This window comes from Chelonoidis abingdonii, chromosome 3, assembly GCF_003597395.2.
Source record: "Chelonoidis abingdonii isolate Lonesome George chromosome 3, CheloAbing_2.0, whole genome shotgun sequence".
Lineage (NCBI taxonomy): Eukaryota > Metazoa > Chordata > Testudines > Testudinidae > Chelonoidis > Chelonoidis abingdonii.
This window is the reverse complement of record NC_133771.1, coordinates 7307591-7329419: the sequence shown is the minus strand read 5'-3', so window position 1 is coordinate 7329419 and position 21829 is coordinate 7307591. Positions and strand designations below refer to the sequence as shown.

The window sequence follows — 21829 nt, the reverse complement described above, 5'->3', positions numbered from 1 at the left end:
AAATTAGCAGCGCAGCCAGGGTGTAGAAGCAGGCTTCCTGCCTGTCCTGGCATCGCAGACCATGCTGTGCCCCAGAAGCGGCCATCAGCAGGTCCAGCTCCTAGGCAGAGGTGTGCAAGTGGCTCCATGCGGCTCTCAACCTCAGGCATTGCCCTCCCCCTCCTGTTGGCTGTTTCCCCACCAATGGCAGTGGGGAACCAGTGCTTGGGGCAGAGGCAGTGTATGGAGCCCCGGGGTCCCCCTGCCTAGAAGCTGGGCTTGCTGCTGGTCACTTCCAGGGTGCAACACGGTGTCAGAACAGGTAGGCACTAGCCTGCCTTAGCCGAGCAGCATAGGACTTTTAATGTCCCGGTTGGTGGTGCTGGCCAGGAATAGCATTCTAGGGTCCCTGGGTGCTGAGCAAGGTGACCCAGTGCCTTACAGCTCCGAACTTTGAAAAACACTGGTCTACAGTATCATAGCAGTTGAAAGAGAATATGTTTTTCCAAGTATCTCATGAAGGCAAAAAAGAGGGCTGGTGCAGTGACTGCCATTTATTAAACAGATTAGCATGTCTCACTTCCACAGGTTAATCTGGGAACAAGACTCATTTAAAATTTAGTGCTGTTGCAGCTGTCCGGCTCAGCAAATGTTCCAGTAAGAAGATTTTAATCCTTCATCCACAATTTTCTTAAAAGATAATTAAGGCTGAAAAGTGTTAACACTAACTATAGCTAGCATCCAACAGGATATTTTAAGCCTTCCTATCATACCACACACACACTCCCTGCCCCTCTCCCCAATTTAAAAAAAAATCTGGAAAGGTACAGTTATTCAGGTAATTCCATGTTGCCGTATATTAATTGACAAGTATCTCTGAAAATCGGGCCCTTGGTGTCTCAAGTTGTGTACACAAAACTAGGGGACACTTGAAAAATTGCATCTTAACCTCTCTAGTTCTCATATTCTCTATTTGTTAAAAGGGAGATTAATGCCCCCAAATGGTGTTCTGAGGCTCAGGTTTTTTTTTGAGAAACTAGGAGATCATGGGAGAGAGAGATTCTGAGAGTTACTTTCTGTGGCTGGTGAGGATGAATTTATTTTTCCCTTTTTGTCTGTTTCCTCCCCTTATTTTTCTGTCTCTCCAATGCCCTTCTTCCAAAGTCTTTCCCCAATGCCTATTGTTGTTCTCCCAGCCTCACATTCTCCTGAAAATGCACCGAACTGTCCCAGTCAGGATTTTAATGTCATTCTGGGTCTTAACAGTGTGCCTATGGGACCATGACCTAAGATGGGTCATCATCTGTGTAAATGTGGTCTTGTGTGCTTGAACATGTCCTGCTGCTATATCCCTCTGGACTGTGGAATACCCCTTTAGGGTCTGTCTACACTATGGGATTATTCCGATTCACAGAACACGGTTTTTTAAAACAGTTGTATAAAGGTCGAGTGCATGCGGCCAACCTAAGCACATTAATTCGGTGGCCGTGCATCCATGTACTGAGGCTAGCGTAATTTTCCGAGCGTGACTGTTGGCCCATAGCTATCCCATAGTTCCCGCAGGTCTCCCCACCATTTGGAATTCTGGGTTGAAGATCCCAGTGCTGATGGGCGCAAACATGTCGTGGGTGATTTCTGGGTAAAACGTCGTCACTCATCCTTCTCTGTTGAAAGCAACGGCAGACAATCATTTCACGCCTTTTGCCCTGGATTTGCCCTGGCAGACACCATAGCATGGCAACCATGGAGCTGTGCTTTGCCTGTTTGTCACTGTCCACCATATGGTACTGGATGCTTGCTTGACAGACGCGGTACTGGAAGTGGCTACACAGCAGCAGTCATTTGCTTTGCAAGTAGCAAGAGGCTTACCATCGTTATTGACACCGTATGCCATTGTAATTGGCGTGAGATGATGTGTTATCAGTCATTTTGCCACGATTTGCAGTTGGAAATTGTGATGACGTATCAATCCTTTGTACCGTCGCTGCTGTCATGGGTGCTCCTGGCTGCTCGTCTGAGGTCGGCGTGGGGCATGGACAAAATGGGAATGCTCCTTGGGTCATTCCCTTCTTTATGTTTTGCTAAAATAGTCAGTCCTGCTAGAAATGGGCAAGTTTTACTAGAGAACCAGAAAGCCACAGCTGGCTCTGGGTCAGAACCCAGAATCCTGCAGAATGATGAGCTGCATGCCTTCTAGGGGTTCCACTGCAACAACCGCCACCTGTTTTCCCTCTGCCCCCCACCCTCCTGGTCTACTTGTCAGTGTTCCACCCATTTGTGTGATGAAGTAATAAAGAATCAGGAATAAGAAACACTGAATTTTAGCTGAGATTAAAATGAGGGGAGGCAGTCTCCAGCTAGCTGTGAGTAGTCCAGGAGTACAGAATCTTTCTTTAGACATGAAAAGGAGGTGGGCTGGGGGCTGATGGAGTCTCAGCCTCCAGCTGCTATGATGAATATTGGTTACCAAGCCTTCTGTGTCATGTGCTGGGAATGACAGGGAGTCTTCCCATTTTACCTAGGCGCCCCCGCCGACCCACCAAGGCCAGCCAGGAGCACTCGCAGGCTGTGATTGATGATGATACCAGTCATTTTGCACCATCTGCCACCGGGAATGGGATGCTGGTGTTCAGTCGCGGCAGCACCCCGTCTACCAGCAGCATGCAGTAGACATAGGGAGCACTGAAAAAGGCTGAGGAAAACAATTTTTTTCCCTTTTTCTTTGGGTGGGGAGGGTTAAATTGATGAATACACCCTTGAAACACCTGGGAAATGTTTTGACCCTTCGAGCATTGGGGCTCAGCCATAATGCAATGCTTTTTCGGAGACTGTGGATAGCCTGGAGTCCTCAGTCTCTCTCTCCCCCCCCCCCCAATCCATGAGCATCCATTTGATTCTTTGGCTTTCCGTTACGCTTGTCTGCGCAGCACTTGCTGGAGTCCTGGCATGGACCTTCTGTTATCATAGCCCGAGATTTTCAATGCTTTGGTGCATGTTCATCTTCTTAATGGAGCTCAGATCAGAATTAGATTTGTCTTCCCCATACAGCAATCAAGATCAGTATCTCCCGTACGGTCCATGTGGAGCTCTTTTGGATTGCGGACTGCATCGCACCCTGCTGATCAAGCTCCACCCTGGCAAACAGGAAATAGAAATTCAAAAGTTCCACAGGCTCTTCTGTCTACCTGACCCGTGCATCGAGTTCAGATCGCTTTCCAGAGTGGTCACAAGGTGCACTATGGTACCCCCTAGGGCCAATACCATTGAATTGCGCCACACTAACCCTAATCTGACATGGCAATACTGATTCAGCGCTACTTCCCTCGTCGGGGAGGAGTACGGAAATCTGTTTAAAGAGCCTTTATATCGATATAAGGGCTTCATTGTGTGGACGGGTGCAGGGTAATTTGGTTAACGCCTGCTAAATTCGGTTTAAACGTGTAGTGTAAGACCAGGCCTTAGTAATGGCATTACTAGTTACTGTTGCATTGATGGTGGTCAACTGTCATTGCCACTACTATTTTTTCTCTCAAGAGTTAATGCCCAGTGTGTTAAGGGTAGGCTCAGATGGAAAAAACTTAAAATAGGAACTGGAAGGGACTTGAGACTATTTGTATAATTTCAGGATGTACTTTTTATCTTTCATAATTTCAATATAACTAAGATTATAATTTCCTTCCTTTGGAAACTCTCCTTATTACAGATTGGTTGTTGTGCTGTGATGTGCAAACCGCACAGGTGTCCACACATTAACTTACAGGAAACATATGTGTGTAAGTATGACGTTCAGAGGAGCCAAAGGAGAAATGTTTCTATCTGTGGAATAAGTCTGGCCGTGTGCAGTAGCATACTGTCACTTTTGCTGTTTTGGGTTCTGCAGACCTGGATTAACCTTCTAGAAGTCCACAGGCCACCTTCTTTCTGCATGAGTGAAAACTTGTAGCAAGTTGAATCAAAAATCCGACTGTCGATGCTATGGTTATGCAGAAACCGATACTCTGTTTGATAGTTTTTCTCTCGAAGAAACATGCTTTTCATCAATGGACAATCCCTTTCTAAGCATAATTCCTAATTCTACCTGTAGGGTCCAAAGTGGGTGCCTGCTGAACTCCAAGCTTAATTACCAGCTTGGATCTGATTAGCGCTGCCACCAGCCAAAAATTTCCAGTGTTTGGCTCACTTGGGTCCCCCAAAAACCTTCCCTGGGGACCCAAGACTCATGATGCCCTGAGTCTTACCACAAAGGGAATAACCCCCTCCCCTTGTCTTCTCTTTATTTCCTCCCCGGCTTCCCCTCCGTGGGTTTCCTGGAGATTACTTCTTTGAAACTCCTTGAATTACAAAACAGAGAGGGCAATTTCCTTCCCCTCCTTCTTTTTCCCCCCAGTCTTTCCTTGAGAGGGACCATAATCCTGGCACAGGATTTCTATCCTAGAGCCTCACTTAGAAAAAAAATCCAACAGGTTTAAAAGAAAAGCTTTATATAAAAGAAGAAAAAGACATAAAAATGCTGTCTGTTATCAAGATACAATATACAGGGTCAATTGTTAAGAAAAATATGAATAAACAGCCTTATTCAAAAAGAAATACAATTTAAACATCCCAGCAACTACACACATGTAAATACAAAAAAACAATAAAAGCCTATTGTTTTTCTACCTTTGTACTCACAACTTGGAAACTGAAGATTAGAAGCTTGAAGATATAAAGATCTCTCTCATAGCCGAGAGACAGACAGGAGACACAGACAAAGGGACACACACCCAAACATTCCCTCCCTGAGGGTTTAAAAATCTTGTTTCCTGATTAGTCCTCTGGTCAGGTGTTTGGTTCCCTTTGTTAACCCTTTACAGGTGAAAGAAACATTAACCCTTAGCTATCTGTTTATGACATCCCTGCTTGTGTTAGTGGAAATACTTAAGTGAATGCAAAGAGCTGGATTTGGCCACTTGTTAATAGTGGAATGCAAATTATGTTGTTTTAGTTTGTTCATGTAGATTTATAAAAACGCTATAAAGGTTCCACAACCATTCACACAACTTAAAAATACATCCTTAGTGCAATAATTTATGGCAATCTACCATGAATCACTCCTCCATTTGAACAATTCCTCATATCTGCTGTTACAATTCTCCCTCTTTTTCAAATGCCTGGTAAAAAAGACATACCCTGGAGGTCTTTGTCTACTCTTCTCAAATTGAGCTGTTTCAGATCAAGTGGGTGAAAATATTTGTCACAATTTGAAAAGTGCTTGTAGTGACTTAAGTAGCATATTCTTGAGCAGCCTGTAAACAAACTTTGGGACAAAAACTACCATGAATATAATGGAAATTATTAGAGAAGTAAGAAAAAATTGCAGGGCTTTTCAAAATTTAAATACGACTTTTAAAAAGTTTGGGGAAATAAAATATTTAAAACTTTGCAAAAGTCCAAATTTATAATGAAAGATGCCACTTAGCTACCTCATCCCTTGCTATCTCAAGTATTTCTGTTGTCTGCATGACATCCTCAACCCACTGCTTGCTCGGATGTCATGTCCATGGGCTCTTCCAATCTGAGTGGAAATAGATGTTAGAGAAATTCAAAAAAGTGAAAAAATTAGGTGTTCTTTTTGTACTTTTATTCTGGCTATTTGATAATGGTTCCTTTCTGCTCTGAGTGTTCAGCATAATATCTGCAAGCTTTAGTAACTAAAATAAAATGTTAGTAATTTTCAGTGCCAACATGCTAAGAGAGTCTGTTCTGAAGCTGAAGTCTATTCTTCTTGTGCGTCATCAGGAGTTCTATTCAGTACAAATACATTGAATTGTGTTGCTCCAGTTTAAACAAGGATATTAATTTGGCTTGCAGACTCTTCAGTACTGGTGGTGGTTCATGAGAAGGAAAGGTCCAGACCGAGTTTGCCATGCAAGCTGTGGGAAAAGTAACTAATTTTATTATGAACTGAGTGTGTTTGATTTGATAGGGAATAATTGAGAGACATTCCTGGAACCTGATGATGGCACTTTTGCTCTCTAATCAGAGACCTGTACTTTAAGCAATAACATGCTGACTGCTCCATTAACTTGGTTATTGAGAGTGCTCAGTCTGTACTATTGAACTACTGAAACTGAGGGAATTCTCACACTTCCTGTGCCAGGTCATGTTTGAACATTGAATGAAATGTACTTTAGCCATTACACTTGTAACCCTGAGAAGTAAACTGAGGCTGTTTCAGAGTGAACAGAAACAGATTCCTTTCTGTGGGAAGCAATCCATTTACCAGTTCTTTTCCTGAGCAGCAGTAATGCTGTGGTATCCACTAATTGTTTTCTCTGCAGCTTGCATGCATGTAATTAAAATCTGTTTAATGTAAGTCGTCAGAGCCAGTAATAGTAATTTACTGTACAATTGTCCAGCATGCATGTTACTTCACTCTGTGGTTTGCTAAACAGTATGTCCCTGAATTCAAGCAACTACATAGAAGTATGGTTCTCCACTATCAATATTTAAATCCTAATGGCATCTGGAAATGAAATGCAGATCTTGAGTTATCTTTATTTTGTAACTGCAGGCCCTATCTATTTTTTATGTATATTGACATCCTAAATGCTTCAGATACATTAAACCAGAGGAGTTGTTTTCTAGATAGGGGATGGCTAATTTAATTATGATGTTTGGAAAATGTTTGTGCTTCTTATACACATTTAGAGCTACTTATAGTATCGCTTTTTCATTTTAATATTTTTTCTGTGATACTAGTCCAAAGCTCTAGAGCTGGTTCCTTAAATGAATAAAGTGGAGAAGTGGTTTATTTGAAATTATTTCAGGGTTTTGGAGGGCATGTGCTAATATTTTTTTGGTATAATTTATTTAAAAATTATTTTAGGTAGACAAAATTATTTGGCGGGTCCACATTTCTCTATATATGATTATTAGCCTGATCCTTTGGATGCTTTAAGTAAAATGTCTGTTGTGCAGTACTAGTGATCATCTTTTTTACATGTACTTTTTTTTTTTTTTTTTTTTTTTTTTTTACTGCTATAGTACAGCATTTGTATAGTGCTATGTGTCCGCAATTCCTAGGAATGTCAATAAAAGTTGAGGGTGCTTATTGCCATGCTAAATCATGTCCTTAAACTATATGGTTTGTAGTGCACAAATGCAGATACCTGTCTCAGTTAAATCAAGAGACTCTTTATTGTTTTGTATTTGTCATTGGTACAGGTTTGTGTATAAATCCTTATTCTCTTTTAATACTTGCAGATACTGCCCTGGTGGGCCCGATTCTGATTTTGAATATTCAACACAGTCTTACACTGGCTATGAGGTATTACCTTTGAGGGTTATATTGCAATGTCACATTTTGTCTGTGAAATTGTGACCGGCTCCTTTTCATCTCTGTTCACAGCTCTTTAGAAAATCAGTCCTTACTGCAAGAATGAAAAAGAAGAGAGGGGAGAAAAAACTCCAAGGGAGAAAAATTCAAAGGGATTTCCAGCCCTAGCAGTTTAACTGTTTCAGTTTCACTACATCTGAGTAGTGAAACTGAAACAGTTAAACTGCTAGGGCTGGAAATCCCTTTGAATTAGTTTTTAATAGTTCTTCTCTCTTATTATTTTGTTAGCTTTTTTCCCCCTTAGGCTTGAAAAAAGTTTTTCTTTTCCTACCTATTTTATCTTTTTCACGTTGGCAAAGATAAGTTTTCTTTATTTTCCTGTTTCCGATGGCTTTAAACTTAAAGGGACACTGGCAGGTTCCAAGTATGATCTCTTCAAAAGTTATTCTTCCTCATAAATATTGCCCGAGGAAACAGCCCAATGGAAACTTGCGTGCTCTTTAGCCCGGCTCATTGTAACTCACTTTAGCAAAAAGTGGGATCTTGAGGTTCTAAAATCTGTAAATAAAATACTTCAAAAGTGAATCTTTTTCTTAACTTACTTGATTTGGTGTCCCATGCCAAACCCCAGAGTAGCACATCTTGCAACTACATATGTATCTGCTGTAGAACCTCATTAATCTACATATTTTATAGTGCAAAAAAAGCTTTCCTGCTACCCAGCAAAAGCTTAATAGCAGATGCTGTAGTAAGACTAAATTATTTAAACATTTTTGTAAAAATATGCTTCATTGCATCTATTACTATATTATGAAGTGTCAAAAATAATTGAAGCTAAGTAATTGTCAAAGTAAACAAACTAAGCAGACTTAGATACAGTGTCCTTTTAGCTTTAATTTTTTGGTTCACTTGCTATTATCCAATATTCAGTGATTGGCAATGGGTCTCCCAATCATTAGTGCAAATTAGGAAGTGTGTATGTACAGTAAAACTTTCCTAATTCACACTGATTTGGAGACTCTTAGCACATGTGTCTGTGTTTTGTATGCATGCATTCGTTTAGTATTAAGTGTCTTTGACACTTGCAAAATAGAGTCCCTGATGCACTAGAAAACTCAAAGGAGAGCATAACTTGTCTAAAAACAATTAGTAATAGTTCACAATGTTGGCATCATGGAAATGATTTCTTACGGATTTAATGAAAAGAGGGTGGTGGATAACAAATTGACATTGAGAAGTCATTCCATGCACAGGGAGTATCATGAAGGAGAAGAAGCAGTGAGATGAGGGTAGGAGGAAAAAATGAATGAAGCATCAAGATGACGTATTGTGAGACAATAGTTTTGTAAACATAATTTGCAGAGGTACAATATAAATCTGTTTGTTGCCCCATCCTCATCCCCTGAGACTTGTGGTGGTGAAGTAAAAATGGTGTAAAAAAAGATTGAACTGAGCTATTTCAGTCGCATTACATCGTCAGGGCAAAACACAAATTTGATTTCTTACATTGGTTAACATTCAGTAAACTACAGCCAGATAGACACTGGAGTCATAATGGGATCAAGATTTTAATAATTATGTGTTTCTGAAAATGGAGTGTCCAACCAGGGGCTAAAGAGTCACATCTTGTTCTTTTCCAGTATGCTGTCAAGAAATAAGGTTTAATAATGAATCCTTTTATTTCTCCAAGCCAACATCAATGAGGGCCATTCGTGCCAGATATGATCCTTATCTTCAGACAAGACATCGAGTCGAACAGGTAAATATTTGCAATGAAGGGAACATATTGTTTGAAAATAGTTGCAGTAATTCTCTTAGTTTCCAGCATTTTGAAACCAGCTTTCCAATTAAGAGAGTGATCTTTGGGGTTGCTGAATTGTCTTGTTCACTCTGGTGAGATTTGGGTTTTTAAATAGATATTTATATATCTTGGGTCCTCAAAATAGACTTGCTTATGACGATCTTTAAGATCCTCTCTCCTACCAGCTGCCAAATCCTTCATTCTCTGTTCTCTATATTGCTTTATTTTCATACATAAATATATGATGTTTCATCATTATAATGATGTTGGAACATGAAATGTTATTGTCAGTACAAGACAAACTCATATAAACTCAATGATGAAAACCCCCAAAGTCTTACACTTTAGATAACCATCCTAAAATATGGATATTTAGCTACTGATGCTCTGACAACACCTGACTAGTTCACCCCTAAATAAGCCCTGCCTTTTACCCGTTACATTTGGGCTGGGGAAGCTAGTGGCTTATCACTTTCACATCTGTGTGATTGGGGGTGGGGATGTCCATTAGCTCAGCTCCCTCCAGTAGCATCTCCACGGGAAAAACTGCATAAACCTGGGGAAAACTAGGAGGATGGCATCTCACTAAGTCATAACCTGCCGCTTGATGGAGAATGGACAATCATGATAAATGAACATGGGATCAGACTCTGGTATGTTTCCCTTTCCTTCCCCTATTGTGGGGTTTCTCCCATTCTTATTCTGTTTTGAGATTCCTCTTCTATTCTCCCTCATCTAGGTGCCTCCTTTTTCCCTTCTCCTGAGGGTGGGGCGGAGGTGAAACTGCTGGCCTAGTGGCTGCTTCCATCCCTTAGAACAGTGGTCTCCAAAGAGGATCCTTTGGGCTGTGCGGCAGGACAAGTGCCACCGGAGCAGCTCCGCTTCCCCCCCACCCTTCGGCAGTTCGGCCGGGAGTCCGAGTGGCTATTCCACTCCCCACCCCTTGGCAGTTCGGTCGGGAGTCTGAGCGGCTTCCCCACCCCTTGACAGTTCAGCTGGGAGTCCGAACAGCTTTTTTTGCTTCGACTGTTCAGCCGGAAGCAGGGGGTGTGTGCCCAAAATTTTCTTATTGATTGGATGCGCGATCAAAAGTTTGGAGACCGCTGCCATAGAAGCCAACAAGGGGAACAAGGAAGAGTAGTGCAGGAGGAGGAGGAATAGAAGTGTCTACTTGTTGTCCTGCAGCAGTCTCTGATGTTCAGAGGCAAGAACTCAGCAAAAAGAAATCCAGTCCTTGCTACTCAAGACAAATAGGGGGAAGTGGGACAGAGGCCAAAAACTGGGGGCTGTTCCAGCAGTCCCAGTTTGGGTGGCATGTATATATGTATGTATCCCCAAGAACATTTCTCCATGTTTCTCCCCGACAAATAAACTTGGTGGAGATAAGTTGTAGGATTCAGTGTTTGTTCTCATGCTGTAGTTCTTGATAGTCTCAAAAAATATGAAACTGCCTAACTTAAAAGATGTATACTATGTTGTTGTAGCTGTGTTGATCCCAGGATATTAGAAAGACAAGGTGGGTGAGGTAATATATTTTATTGGACCAACTTACAGATTGTGCAGCTCCAAAGCTGTCTCTGAGCTCTTCTTCAGGTCTGGGAAAGATACTGAGTGTCATAGTTAAATATAACATTGAACGGGTAGTTTAGCATAAGTAGTTAGTACATATTCTAAGGGACCAATAAAGGTGAAGTGGCCTGTTTAAACCCCCCTGTAGTCATCAGACAAAAAGATGGGTCAATTGTTGTAATAACCATAGCTTTTATATTGGATTCATGTGGGTGAAACCAGACAATCACTACTCTCTTGCATGAACTCACACAGGAAAATGAAAAGACAAAACACCATATCACCTGTGTGTGAACACTTTTTACAAAAAGGTCAGATACAGAGTGATCAGTCAGTCCTCATCCTCAAAGGAAACCTGCACAACACTTTCAAAAGATGATCCTGGGAGCTTAAATTCGTAACTTCGGTAGGCACTAAAAATACTGGTCTTTAATAAAAATGCTGGTTTTAGGGCTTATTACAGCAACCTAACCCAGTAACCACCCTCTGTGTCTTAAGACTACAGGGGTGTTAATAGCCAACTTCACGTTGAATGCTCTCTTATAATATGTGCCAACTACTTATGCTAAACTATCTGTTTGATCTTGTATTTAGGCTGTGTCTACACTACAGCTGATGTCGGCTTAACTTGTATCACTCAGGGATGTGAAAAAACCACCCACTTGAGCAACCTAAGTTGCACCAAAACAACAAGGAGTCCAGTGGCACCTTAAAGACTAACAGATTGAGGGTATGGCTACACTCACACTTTACAGCGCTGCAACTTTTGCGCTCGGGTGTGAAAAAACACCCCCCGAGGGCTGCAAGATACAGCGCTGTAAAGCGTCAGTGTAATCAGGGTGGCAGCGCTGGGAGCGCGGCTCCCAGCGCTGCATGCTACACCCGTAAAGGATGTGGTTTACTTGCAGCGCTGGGAGAGCTCTCTCCCAGCGCTGCCGCTCCGACCACACTCACACTTCAAAGCGCTGTTGTGGCAGCGCTTTGAAATTCCAAGTGTAACCATACCCTTATTTGGGCATAAGCTTTCATGCATAAAAAATCCCACATCTTCAGATGCATGGCGTGAAAATTAGATTTTCAGAATAATTGCAGGCATTTTTATACTGACACATGAAGAGAAGGGAGTTACCTAACAAGTGGAGAACCAGTGTTGATAGGGCCAATTCAATCAGGGTGCAAGTAGTCCACTCCCAATATTTGATGAGAAGGTATCAATTCCAGGAGAGGGAAGGTTGCTTTTGTAGTGAGCCAGCCACTCCCAATCCCTGTTCAAGCCCAAATTAATGGTGTTAAATTTGCAAATGAATTTTAGTTGTGCAGTTTCTCTTTGAAGTCTGTTTTCTGAAGTTTTTTTGTTCAAGTATGGCTACTTTTAAATCTGTTATAGACTGTCCAGGGCGATTGAAGTGTTCTCCGTGCATCTGAAGAAGTAGGGCTTTTTACCCATGAAAGTTTATGCCCAAATAAATCAGTTAGTCTTTAAGGTGCCACTGGACTCCTCGTTTTTGTGGATACAGACTAACACGGCTATCCCCTGATAAGTTACACCAACATAAGTGCTCGTGTGCACAGCGCTATATCGGTGGAAGGGCTTCTCCTGCTGACATAGCTTCTGCTGCTCGAGCTCTCTTCACCGAATGCACTGTGCTGCTGATGTATGTACAGACATGGTCTTAGCTATCATACTCTCTCAGTACCTTTCCCCAACCTGAGGAAGAGCTTGAAAGCTTCTTTCTCTCTCACCAGCAGAAGTTGGTCTGATAGCAGATATTACCTCACGCGCCTTGTCTGTCCAATGTAAATGATTTCTCTTCATGAATGAATCTTAAGCCATTTAACTGGCTAAATGTTGTTTACATTGGCTAAACAATCAATTCTAAACAGTTTAAGATTGCAACTTTTCTGAATAGTAATTGACTGCTAATACAATAGGAAAAACTACCTGGGATATTGTTGAAATGATCACTAATTTGTCTGTAATACTGATGTGAGTAGATGCTGTCTCTTATCTGTACAAAGAGTAAATGATTCCTCAAATCTTCTGTCTCTTCTCCTGAAATCAACTTCCAGGAGAACAGTGAAATTCCATTGCTCTTAATCCTTTATTGCCTTCACTGGCTTCTGCTGCTCTCTAAACCAAGTGGAAAAACTCTGGATTTTGTATAGCCATGGTCTTGCCCATCCCCTTGAACTCTGCTTTTCCAGTTTGAGCTTCCTTTGTGGTATTGATCTGTCATTTGTGATGCCCCATCTCTTTAGAGCACTTTCCCATACGTCACCTCTCTTTACATAGTCTTTATAAACCATCCTATGCTCTTGCAATAGAGGAGTCATTTCTAAGTTATTTGCAAAGTTATATTAAGGCTACTGTATACAAGAGCATTATTGATTTGACATTTTGGTAGAAGATATGAAAGGTCAATTCTGATAAGGAACTAACTGTACATTGTATTTTAGAGTCGAAGGTTTTCATTGGAGTCCGTTAGGTACAAAGTCTCTCATAGCTATATTTAACATTTTAGCTGAAGCAGCTGGGCCACAGTGTGGATAAGGTGGAATTCATTGTGATGGGAGGAACATTTATGGCCCTTCCTGAAGACTACAGAGATTACTTCATCCGAAACCTTCATGATGCTTTATCTGGACACACTTCCAACAATGTATCGGAGGCTGTCCGGTAAGCATGCTTGGTGTCCTTTAACACACTTTTTAAAAAAACCTTAAGTTAGCATAGGAAAGTAAATTTTGAGTGTGAAAATATGGGCTAAATTTTTTCACCCTGGATGTTTAAAGTTAGACAGCCAAATTTATATTTAGATAGACTTTCAGTGGTGCTGAGCACCCACAAGACCAACTTTAGGCACCCAAGCTGGAAAATTTTCTCCACAGTACAAGCCTATTTCTGTGTGATACGGCATCAAATTGAGCAGATTGTTCTTACTTTGGTATCTTAGTCTGTTTTTTACCACCTAAGTGCAAACTCCCAGTGTATCTACAACAGTGGTTTACAACCTTTTTTCATTTGCGGACCCCTAAAAAATTTCAAATGGAGGTTTTGAACCCTTTTGAAATCAGACATATAGTCTGTGAACCCCTGGAAACCCACTGTTCTGTGGTAACGACAGTCATTCGTGGACCCCTTGGGGGTTGAAAACTACTTATCTACAACTCTGCTGATATCAACAATGACTGTTTTTGGGGTGCAAACTTTCAGTTGTATAGTATTTAAATAACATTGTGTTATCCAGATATCTGATTTAAATATGACTCTCTTTTGGCAAAGAAAAAGTACACAGATATTCTTAATCAAGTTAATAAATAATGTAAGTGGATCTCAAAGTTTCCTTTTTAAAATTGCACTTTTTTGGGAGGTGTTAGGGGCGGGGGCACAGGATTTGTGGATAATTGGAAAAATCTCCAGCCAGTAACGCTGAGCTGTCCTCATCCTCTCATTCTGCACAACTCATTTATGTATAATCTATCATCGTTCCATCCTCTTCCTTCAAGATGGTGATGCAGTTGGGGTGTCTGCAGCTTCAGAGCTGTGGATGTATTGCTTTTCTTGCCTTGCTGAGTATTTGTATGGGAAGGGATGATATGGGCCTGAGTCCTCATATAAGAACCCTTTTGACCCATTTTTTGAGGTTACTAGTAAGAGGTTGAAAAGATTCATATCACCTGAGGGCAGTTGATTGTTTCATAAAGCTGAAATCATGTCTGTCAGCCCTCAGGATTTCCCTTGGACTCTGTTTCTTAAGCCACAGTGAACCCTCTTTATTGCATGCTTCATTCTTCGTTGCAGATTTAAAGGCACAACATCCTCTTAAAAACATGCCTCTGTGTATTTATCATCTGTTTTTCTTACAGGTAACTCTTAAGATTGCCATAACTGAATGAAATTGGAGAAAACAGTTTGTTTTTTTCTTGCATACTTTGTATATAGTCATTTTCACAATGTCCTCTGGTTCTTGTGGGTCTTTCCCATAGTAACAGGAAAAAACATTTTAGAAAATGGTTGTTGTAAAAATCTCAAATTGTCAGGGAAGCCTTGGGAGCAGCAGTAGTCTTGAAACTACTTTTAACTTTTTAAAAAATGGCTAGATTTCAAATTTATCATGTTCCTTGAAGTTTGTAAATACTGTTAAATTTCTTTATATGGAATCTTCTTTTTAACATATGAATGGTCATAGTGGGTCAGATCAGTGGTCCAGCTAGACCAGTATCCTGTCTTCTAACAGTGCCCGGTGCCAGATGCTTCAGAGGGAATGAAAAGAACAGGCAGTTATCGAGTGAGCTGTCCCCTGTTATCTTGTCCCAGCATGTGGCAGTCAAAGATTAGGGATACCCTGAGGATACAGTTGTATCCCTGACCATCTTGGCTAATAGTCCTTGATGGACTTATTCTCCATGACCTTCTCTAACTCTTTTTTGAACCCAGTTATAGTTTTGGCTTTCACAAGATCCTCTGTCAACAAGTTGTACAGGTTAAGTGTGCGTTGTGTGAAGAAGTTAGGGTCACCCGATATTCAGGGCTTTGTCTTATGGATGCCTGTTATCCCCCACCCCATCCCGATTTTTCACACTTGGTATCTGGTCAGAAGAAGTACTTCCTTATGTTTGTTTTAAATCTGCTGCCTATTAATTTCATTGGTGACTCCTGATTCCTGTATTATGTGAAGCGGTAAATAAAACTTTATTTTTTCACTTTCTCCACACCATTCATAATTTTATAAACCTCTGTTTACTTCATTCAAGATCTTTATCATCACTGATGGAAAGCAGCAGTTGATTTCTTCACTAGACCACAAGGGGGTGTACTGTGTTCTGTAAGCTACATCTTGTGCTTATGCTGTTTTGGAATTTGTTTTAATTTTAACCTTTTAATTACCTGTTTTTTTTAATCATGTTCAAATGTTTGCTCTTTTCCTTATTAATTAAATTCAACTTTTTCTAGCATATGATAGGCTTGGACAATACAAACTGCAGAAAGTGATCAGAATAAAGTTTTACTTATTATACAAATGTTTTGTTTCCTGGGTGTCCTGATCAGATCAAATGGCATATTTATATAGATGAATAAGACACCCCTGCTTTTACTGCATGTTCCATCAGATAAATAACCACCTTCTTAGTAAATCGTGAGTCCTCACCATTTTGGCTTCTGCACAAGAAGCTATTTGATAAAAGTGAGTGCTTTTGAACTTCTGAGGAAGGCAGAATGAGTGGTTAGGAAAGCAGCGAGGTCTAGTTAATATCTTTTCTCATGCTTATGATGCATGCATGTCAAAACACAGCTGTTGTGCCTCTACTTGCTTGTCTCTCATTTTCATTTCAGAATCTCCCTGAACTCAGGCTACCTTTTATATCCGAGCAGGCCAGGCTCTGAGTCACAGCCTTCTACCACATGACCTCAAGACTTGTGCCCTTCTCTTGGGAAGGTGGGCTGAACCTGGTATAGGGTGCAGTTAAGCCCCCGACCTCTTAAAAAGCCACCTGCCCCTATGGCAGCCTCCATTACCATAGCATCTGAGTGCCTCACAATCTGTAATGTGTTTTCCTAACGCTTCTGGGAGATAGGGAAGTGCTGTTATCCTAGCCCCATTTTACAGATAGGAAATGGAGGAATAGAGAGACTGAGGCCCAGAACCTTAAAGGTATTTGAGCTTCTAATTTCAATTGATGTCAAAGTGATTTGGCCAAGGTCCCACGTGAAGTGAGTAGGTTTATATGTAGATAACTGTCCAGCAGATTTTGCATTGTAAAACTGCAAAGAAAAATGTAGCTTTTTGGGGTCCCCAAAGTATTTTTGGGCTGTTAGGACTGTGTGAGGGTCACAATGAGATGTCCTTAGTTAGCTGTTTCCTACTTCATTGTTATAACTTAGTTCAGTACTTCTAAGTGAAGAACTGGAGACAATGTACTAAGTTTTAACTGGTACTATTGACATTTCAAGATGAAACAGCCTTTTTAAAATCATCCATCCTTCTGCAGAGGCAGGGCTTTTTTCTATTATTTTAGATCTAACTTTTTTCTTCCTGTTTTCCTCTGGAGGGCAGCAAATACTTTCTTTCTATTCAAATTTTAAAAAAACAAAAATTGGCCAGTGTTTCCAGGTGGAATTGTCAAATAAAAATAATCATGAACAAATTAGGAAAACCAGTGCATGTAATTAAGGAAGTAAAGGTTCTGTAGGGGAAGTACTTGTGAATGGATGATACTTATGAAGGCTCCAGTGAGTGTCTCCTACTCCGCTAAAAACATCTGAAATCATTCCTTATTAAAACATAAATCATGAAGGGAAGGAGGTAATTGTACTTGGTTTAGCACTCTTGTTGTTGACATTTTAAATTATGAACTAAAATTCATTTGGGAGGGAATGTATGGAAGTAGAAGACAGTCCAATTTAATTCAGTGTGTAAATGTCAGCTGTTTCAGCCATATGGAGATTCAATGATTCAAGGTCTGGCTACTACTAAGCCTTTCACCTATACTGTAGGTCACCATCTAAGCTTGTATAGTCTGGTAGAGACAAGGTTGTTAAATGTGATGTCTCTAGCCTGGTCTCAGTCCAGTTCTTGGTGACAGATGTCTCATAATATTTGGCTTCTTCAGTAAACAGACAAAGAAATTTAAATAAGCATGACAATTAAACTATCCATCAAGGTGGCACATCAAGTTTAAACATTTTGACTGAGCAATGTGGGGAAAACTTGCATTACCAGTGCTGTAGTTTTCCTGTGGATAAACAGAAACTCTTTAAATATTTAGATAAGGAAGAGTAGGTAAGATATTTTCAAGTGCCATCTCCTAATTAAGCTAGAGGCTGGAAGATTGTGCGACCAGTGTGTCTTCTAGATAAGCAATATGAGCAATATGAATTCTTACTTCTTGCTTAACTTCATCGTGCATAGATGTTGTAACACATAAATGGAAGATTGCTGTTCTGAGAATAATAATATATGCTGAGGATTAGCTTTATAGGTTGACTGTGTGATTTTGAGCGTTCAGCCTTTTCCATTACAGAATCATCTGTTTTTGGTCTGGTTCTAAAAAGAAAAAAAATCTGTAGTGCTATTTCTTGCTTTATGTTATAGCTGATGCATTTGTCTCCATTCATTGCTCCAGATTGTTGTAGCCTAGGGCCCAGATCTCTGTAGTCACTTGTTTTGAGGGGGATTGTAATAGCTGTTGAGCTTTTTCCTCTCTCTAAAAATTGTCTAGATACATTGGTCCTTATACTGTGATCCCATTTGCTGTTGACCTACCATCCAGCTAAAATGAGTTAAAACAGCATCCTGTATCAGGGTGGATTTGATTTAAATCACTAGTCAGGAAGACTCGATTTAATCATGGTTTTCTACATAAAAGTGCATTCTTGTTGATTGTTATAACCTTAATACATATTCTTCACAACTCAGAGATAGATGTAGGTTTCATTTTTAGAAGATACCCACTATATATATTTTTTAAACAGTGATTTATTTTGAAAACTTTTCAGATTAATTTTACAGCTATATCAGAAAATGAATGATTGTTTGGTCGTTTCATCTACCGAAGATAATTGAAACAGCTATTTATGAAGTCATTGGGAGGTGAACTATCTCCAATTCAACAGGTTAATCATTAACGTTTGGAGGATTTTCTTGCCATGCTGTATTAGGAGGAGAACATCACCAGACAGGCATTTAAATTGTTTTATTTAACTAAAACAACACCGTTAAGTATTCTGGATTTCTTTTCTTCAACAGCAAACATAATATTTTAACAAAACAAGCATATGTCCCTCGCTTCTCACATTTATCTCCAGACTTTTTCTCCTTGTCCAGATCTATCCCGCCCCCAACAATCTTCTATTCATTGAACTTTTTGAAACTTTGCACTTTTAAAGCGAGATAAGGGATTGACTCTGTGTACACAAATTTGCAGAGGGACAATAGAGTTGAGGTCTGTTGTTTCTCACCTCAATATATTATTTATTAATTTATTTAAAATTTTTGCTGTTAACAAGCTTGTTATCTCTGGAGACACAAATCCACAGTTTGAGAACTGCAAAACTAAGCATCTCTGATGGTATCTTTTAGAGTGAGCACTGAATCCCATTGGGTAGATAGAAAGATTAACCTAAATAATCGATAAAGAAGTCTGTGGAACCCCATAAGACTGGGTACCTAATCCATGAACTGTTGGAACTCATTTACAAAACTTTCCTTAAACTTTACATCAGTGGTCCCCAACCTTTTCATCTGGCGGACGCCAGACGAAGGACCGTGGCGGTGACGCCTCTCGATGACATCGCTTGTCGGCGGCAAGCAGCGTCATCAAGAGGCGTTGCTGCCGAAATGCCTCTGAATTTCGGTGGCATTTCGGCGGACGCTTGACCGCCGGCCAGGATGCGGGCGCATGGCACCCACGGGCACTGCTGTGGGGACCCCAGCATTACATGAATGTATTGTCTCATACTATAGAATTAGAATTTATAATCCCTATTTCATGATGAGAGCTCTTTGAGCTATAATGTATCTTAATTAAAACTATCTTTAGATAAGTTTTTCCTCAAAATACGATTAAAAAAATGATTTTTTTTAAATCATTGATTTTTATCCACCCTCTCCTGCATATTGTCTTCTCCCAGCGAACCGAAGCTCCATGTGTTTGTATGTTGGAGAGCTTGGACTAAACTTATTTTTTGGGGGAGGGGAGGGTCCAGTCACTTTTCTTCTTTGCCCTAAACCTGAGATCTGGCCAAATGCCATGTTTGCATTATTCCTATGAAGGTGACATGCTGACTTTTATATCTGAGCGTCACTGCTGCAAGTCTGATAAATTCACTCCTCTGGCATCCTCATTTATTTGGTACTATGTTTTGAATTTGTTCCAATCCTCTGTCTGATTTACCTACATGTAATTTCTACTCGAGGAAGTGTTCTGCGTCCCCATCCTCAGAATTCCCATAATTTTATTACTTACTTAATTCCCCATTCCATGTTGGTTTGTATTCTGGCTTCCAGCGAGGAAGACTCAGTGGATCTGGATTTAGAAATTTTCAGTATGTCTTCTTATTTCATTTGGTAATGGATGCTGTTGGTAATGGGAGACTTCTCAGCAATATTGAACTATTGGGTAGTCTAAGGAATAACTGTGATCTTGTTAGATCGCCTAAATTAAACAGGGTAGAGTCTGCAAGTATTTCCAAGTGAGATTTCCAGGGAAAACTTAAGTACTGCAGGAAGTGGTGATGAAATTGCTCTGAATAGGAACCAAACTAGTACCCAGATGTACCAGTTGGAAACCCTATGCTTTTGGAGGCAGTATCTCTGGGTAAGATTCAGGAAGGCTTAACTGCTAGCGGTCATTTAAAAAAATCGTAAAGCTTTTTTGCGAGCGCTGACACTGGTGACCTGGTCAAGTTCCAGTACGGAATCATTGCTTCGTGCCTATTGCAGACCCCACCCTTTTATTTTTAGCATTGTTCACTTAGTGTCTGTCCTGCTCTGTTTAAAGACAGTGTGTTCATCTTTACCAACGTAGGATCTTGACTAGCAGAAATTCCCCAACTGAACAGGTGTGTGAAAGTGAGCATGTTGCATACAGGAATTATTCAAGCCAAGAATAGTGTTGTGACTTAAAGAAAAAAACCGGACCAAGCTCAACAGAAAACTGATCTTACACTCTCTAGATAGAGGCCTTTATCACACATGGAGTAGGCAAACTACCCCAGTTGCATATTTGTACGGTCCTTGCCCACTATAGTAATAAGCACTGTTTAGACAGTTGAGGCAAATATTCTTTCTCCAGAGGCTATTTTCTCTAGTGAGTCAGTAAACTTGAGAACTTTGCTAGTGGTGGAATGAATAAATGTCTCTCAGAACCATGAGGGATTTTGCCTTCGTAAAGAATACACAACACGGCCAAGAAATTTTTAATTTTTATCTCTTGAGAACACACAGCTTAGGTGATTTTCAATACATTCCTGAATATCAAGTAAAGATGTGGACTTTATGATAAGGGAACAGCATCCCTCCCTTGGGAGGAAAGTTATTGTTGTGCCAAAGAATAATTGTAAGATGGGATTTTTTTTGTTGCTTTTTGTTCACTAGAGAAATGCACCCACCTGTGGGCACTGGAAAAATGGAAGGAAGAGAGGTGTAAAATATAAGTGTAAATAATCATTTTACTCCTCCTCTCCCACCCCACTCATGAGAGAGGATGAGCCTAAAGTGCCACAGGACTCTCTGTTGCTTTTTACAGATCCAGACTAACACGGCTACCTCTCTGATACTTGTCTCCTATTGTGATTCATTGCCTGATCCTGAAGAGCTGAGCACCTTACTACTCCTATGGGTGCTGAGCACCTCTCAGGATCCAGCTTTTAATTAGTAAATGCTCTGTCCTCTTGGAGGATAAAATCACTTGAATTAACTTCATTGCAAATGGTCAGTGTAGGGGAAGCCTGCGTTCTCTCTGTGCTTGTTCTGTGGCTAGCCTGGACTCTGGTCTCTAACTGGGTATCTTTCATCAGTGCAAAACTCAATATACTAAAACCAAAACACCCCTCCCGACCCCCACCCTTTTTTTTTTTCATTTTAATAATATCATGCTACATTATATGCTTGATCTTTCCTTTTGCAGTCACATCCCTAATGGAAAAGTAAGAATGGGGAGAGGGGTGATGGAACCCAACATTCTACAAGTCGCTATTACCCAGCATGTGTGCACACTTAAATGACTAGTAAATAAACTAGTGGGTATAATGGTAAGGTCTTGTCTGCATGCATAAGTTGTACAACTTTACACTTTATACTACCAGTATAGTTAAAGCCTCACAACCTCCCTAGTGTGGACACAGTTATACCAGTATATCTGTCATAGTGATTGTACCAGTATAACTCTTTTTCAGTAAAAAGTCACACTTTGGTTTTATTGCATGGCAGAAGAATAATAATGGACTCAAGAAGATAACAGGTCCATTATCCATGGCTGGATCTGTGTTAAGCCTACTAACTGTCTTATAATGCCCTTGAAAAGGCTCTTTTTCCACTTGTAGTGCATACTGAAAGCCTGAACCCAAGATACTGAGCACCTGCAATACCATTTGACTTCTCTGAGAGTTACAGTTCCTCTTCTGTCTTGTGATTGCACAATGATACTGGCTCTTGACAGTC

At 40.4% G+C, this 21829-nt stretch overlaps 1 protein-coding gene across 1 annotated transcript in view; it reads left to right on the top strand.

The window, feature by feature from the left end:
* The first annotated feature begins 3700 nt into the window (after window positions 1-3700).
* ELP3 (elongator acetyltransferase complex subunit 3) overlaps window positions 3701-21829 on the top strand; it is a 141648-nt gene continuing 123519 nt past the window's right edge. The window contains 5 exon segments of the mRNA XM_032790883.2: window positions 3701-3731; window positions 3734-3752; window positions 7225-7288; window positions 8988-9056; window positions 13190-13344. Of these exon segments, the coding sequence (XP_032646774.1) occupies window positions 3701-3731; window positions 3734-3752; window positions 7225-7288; window positions 8988-9056; window positions 13190-13344 (338 nt within the window).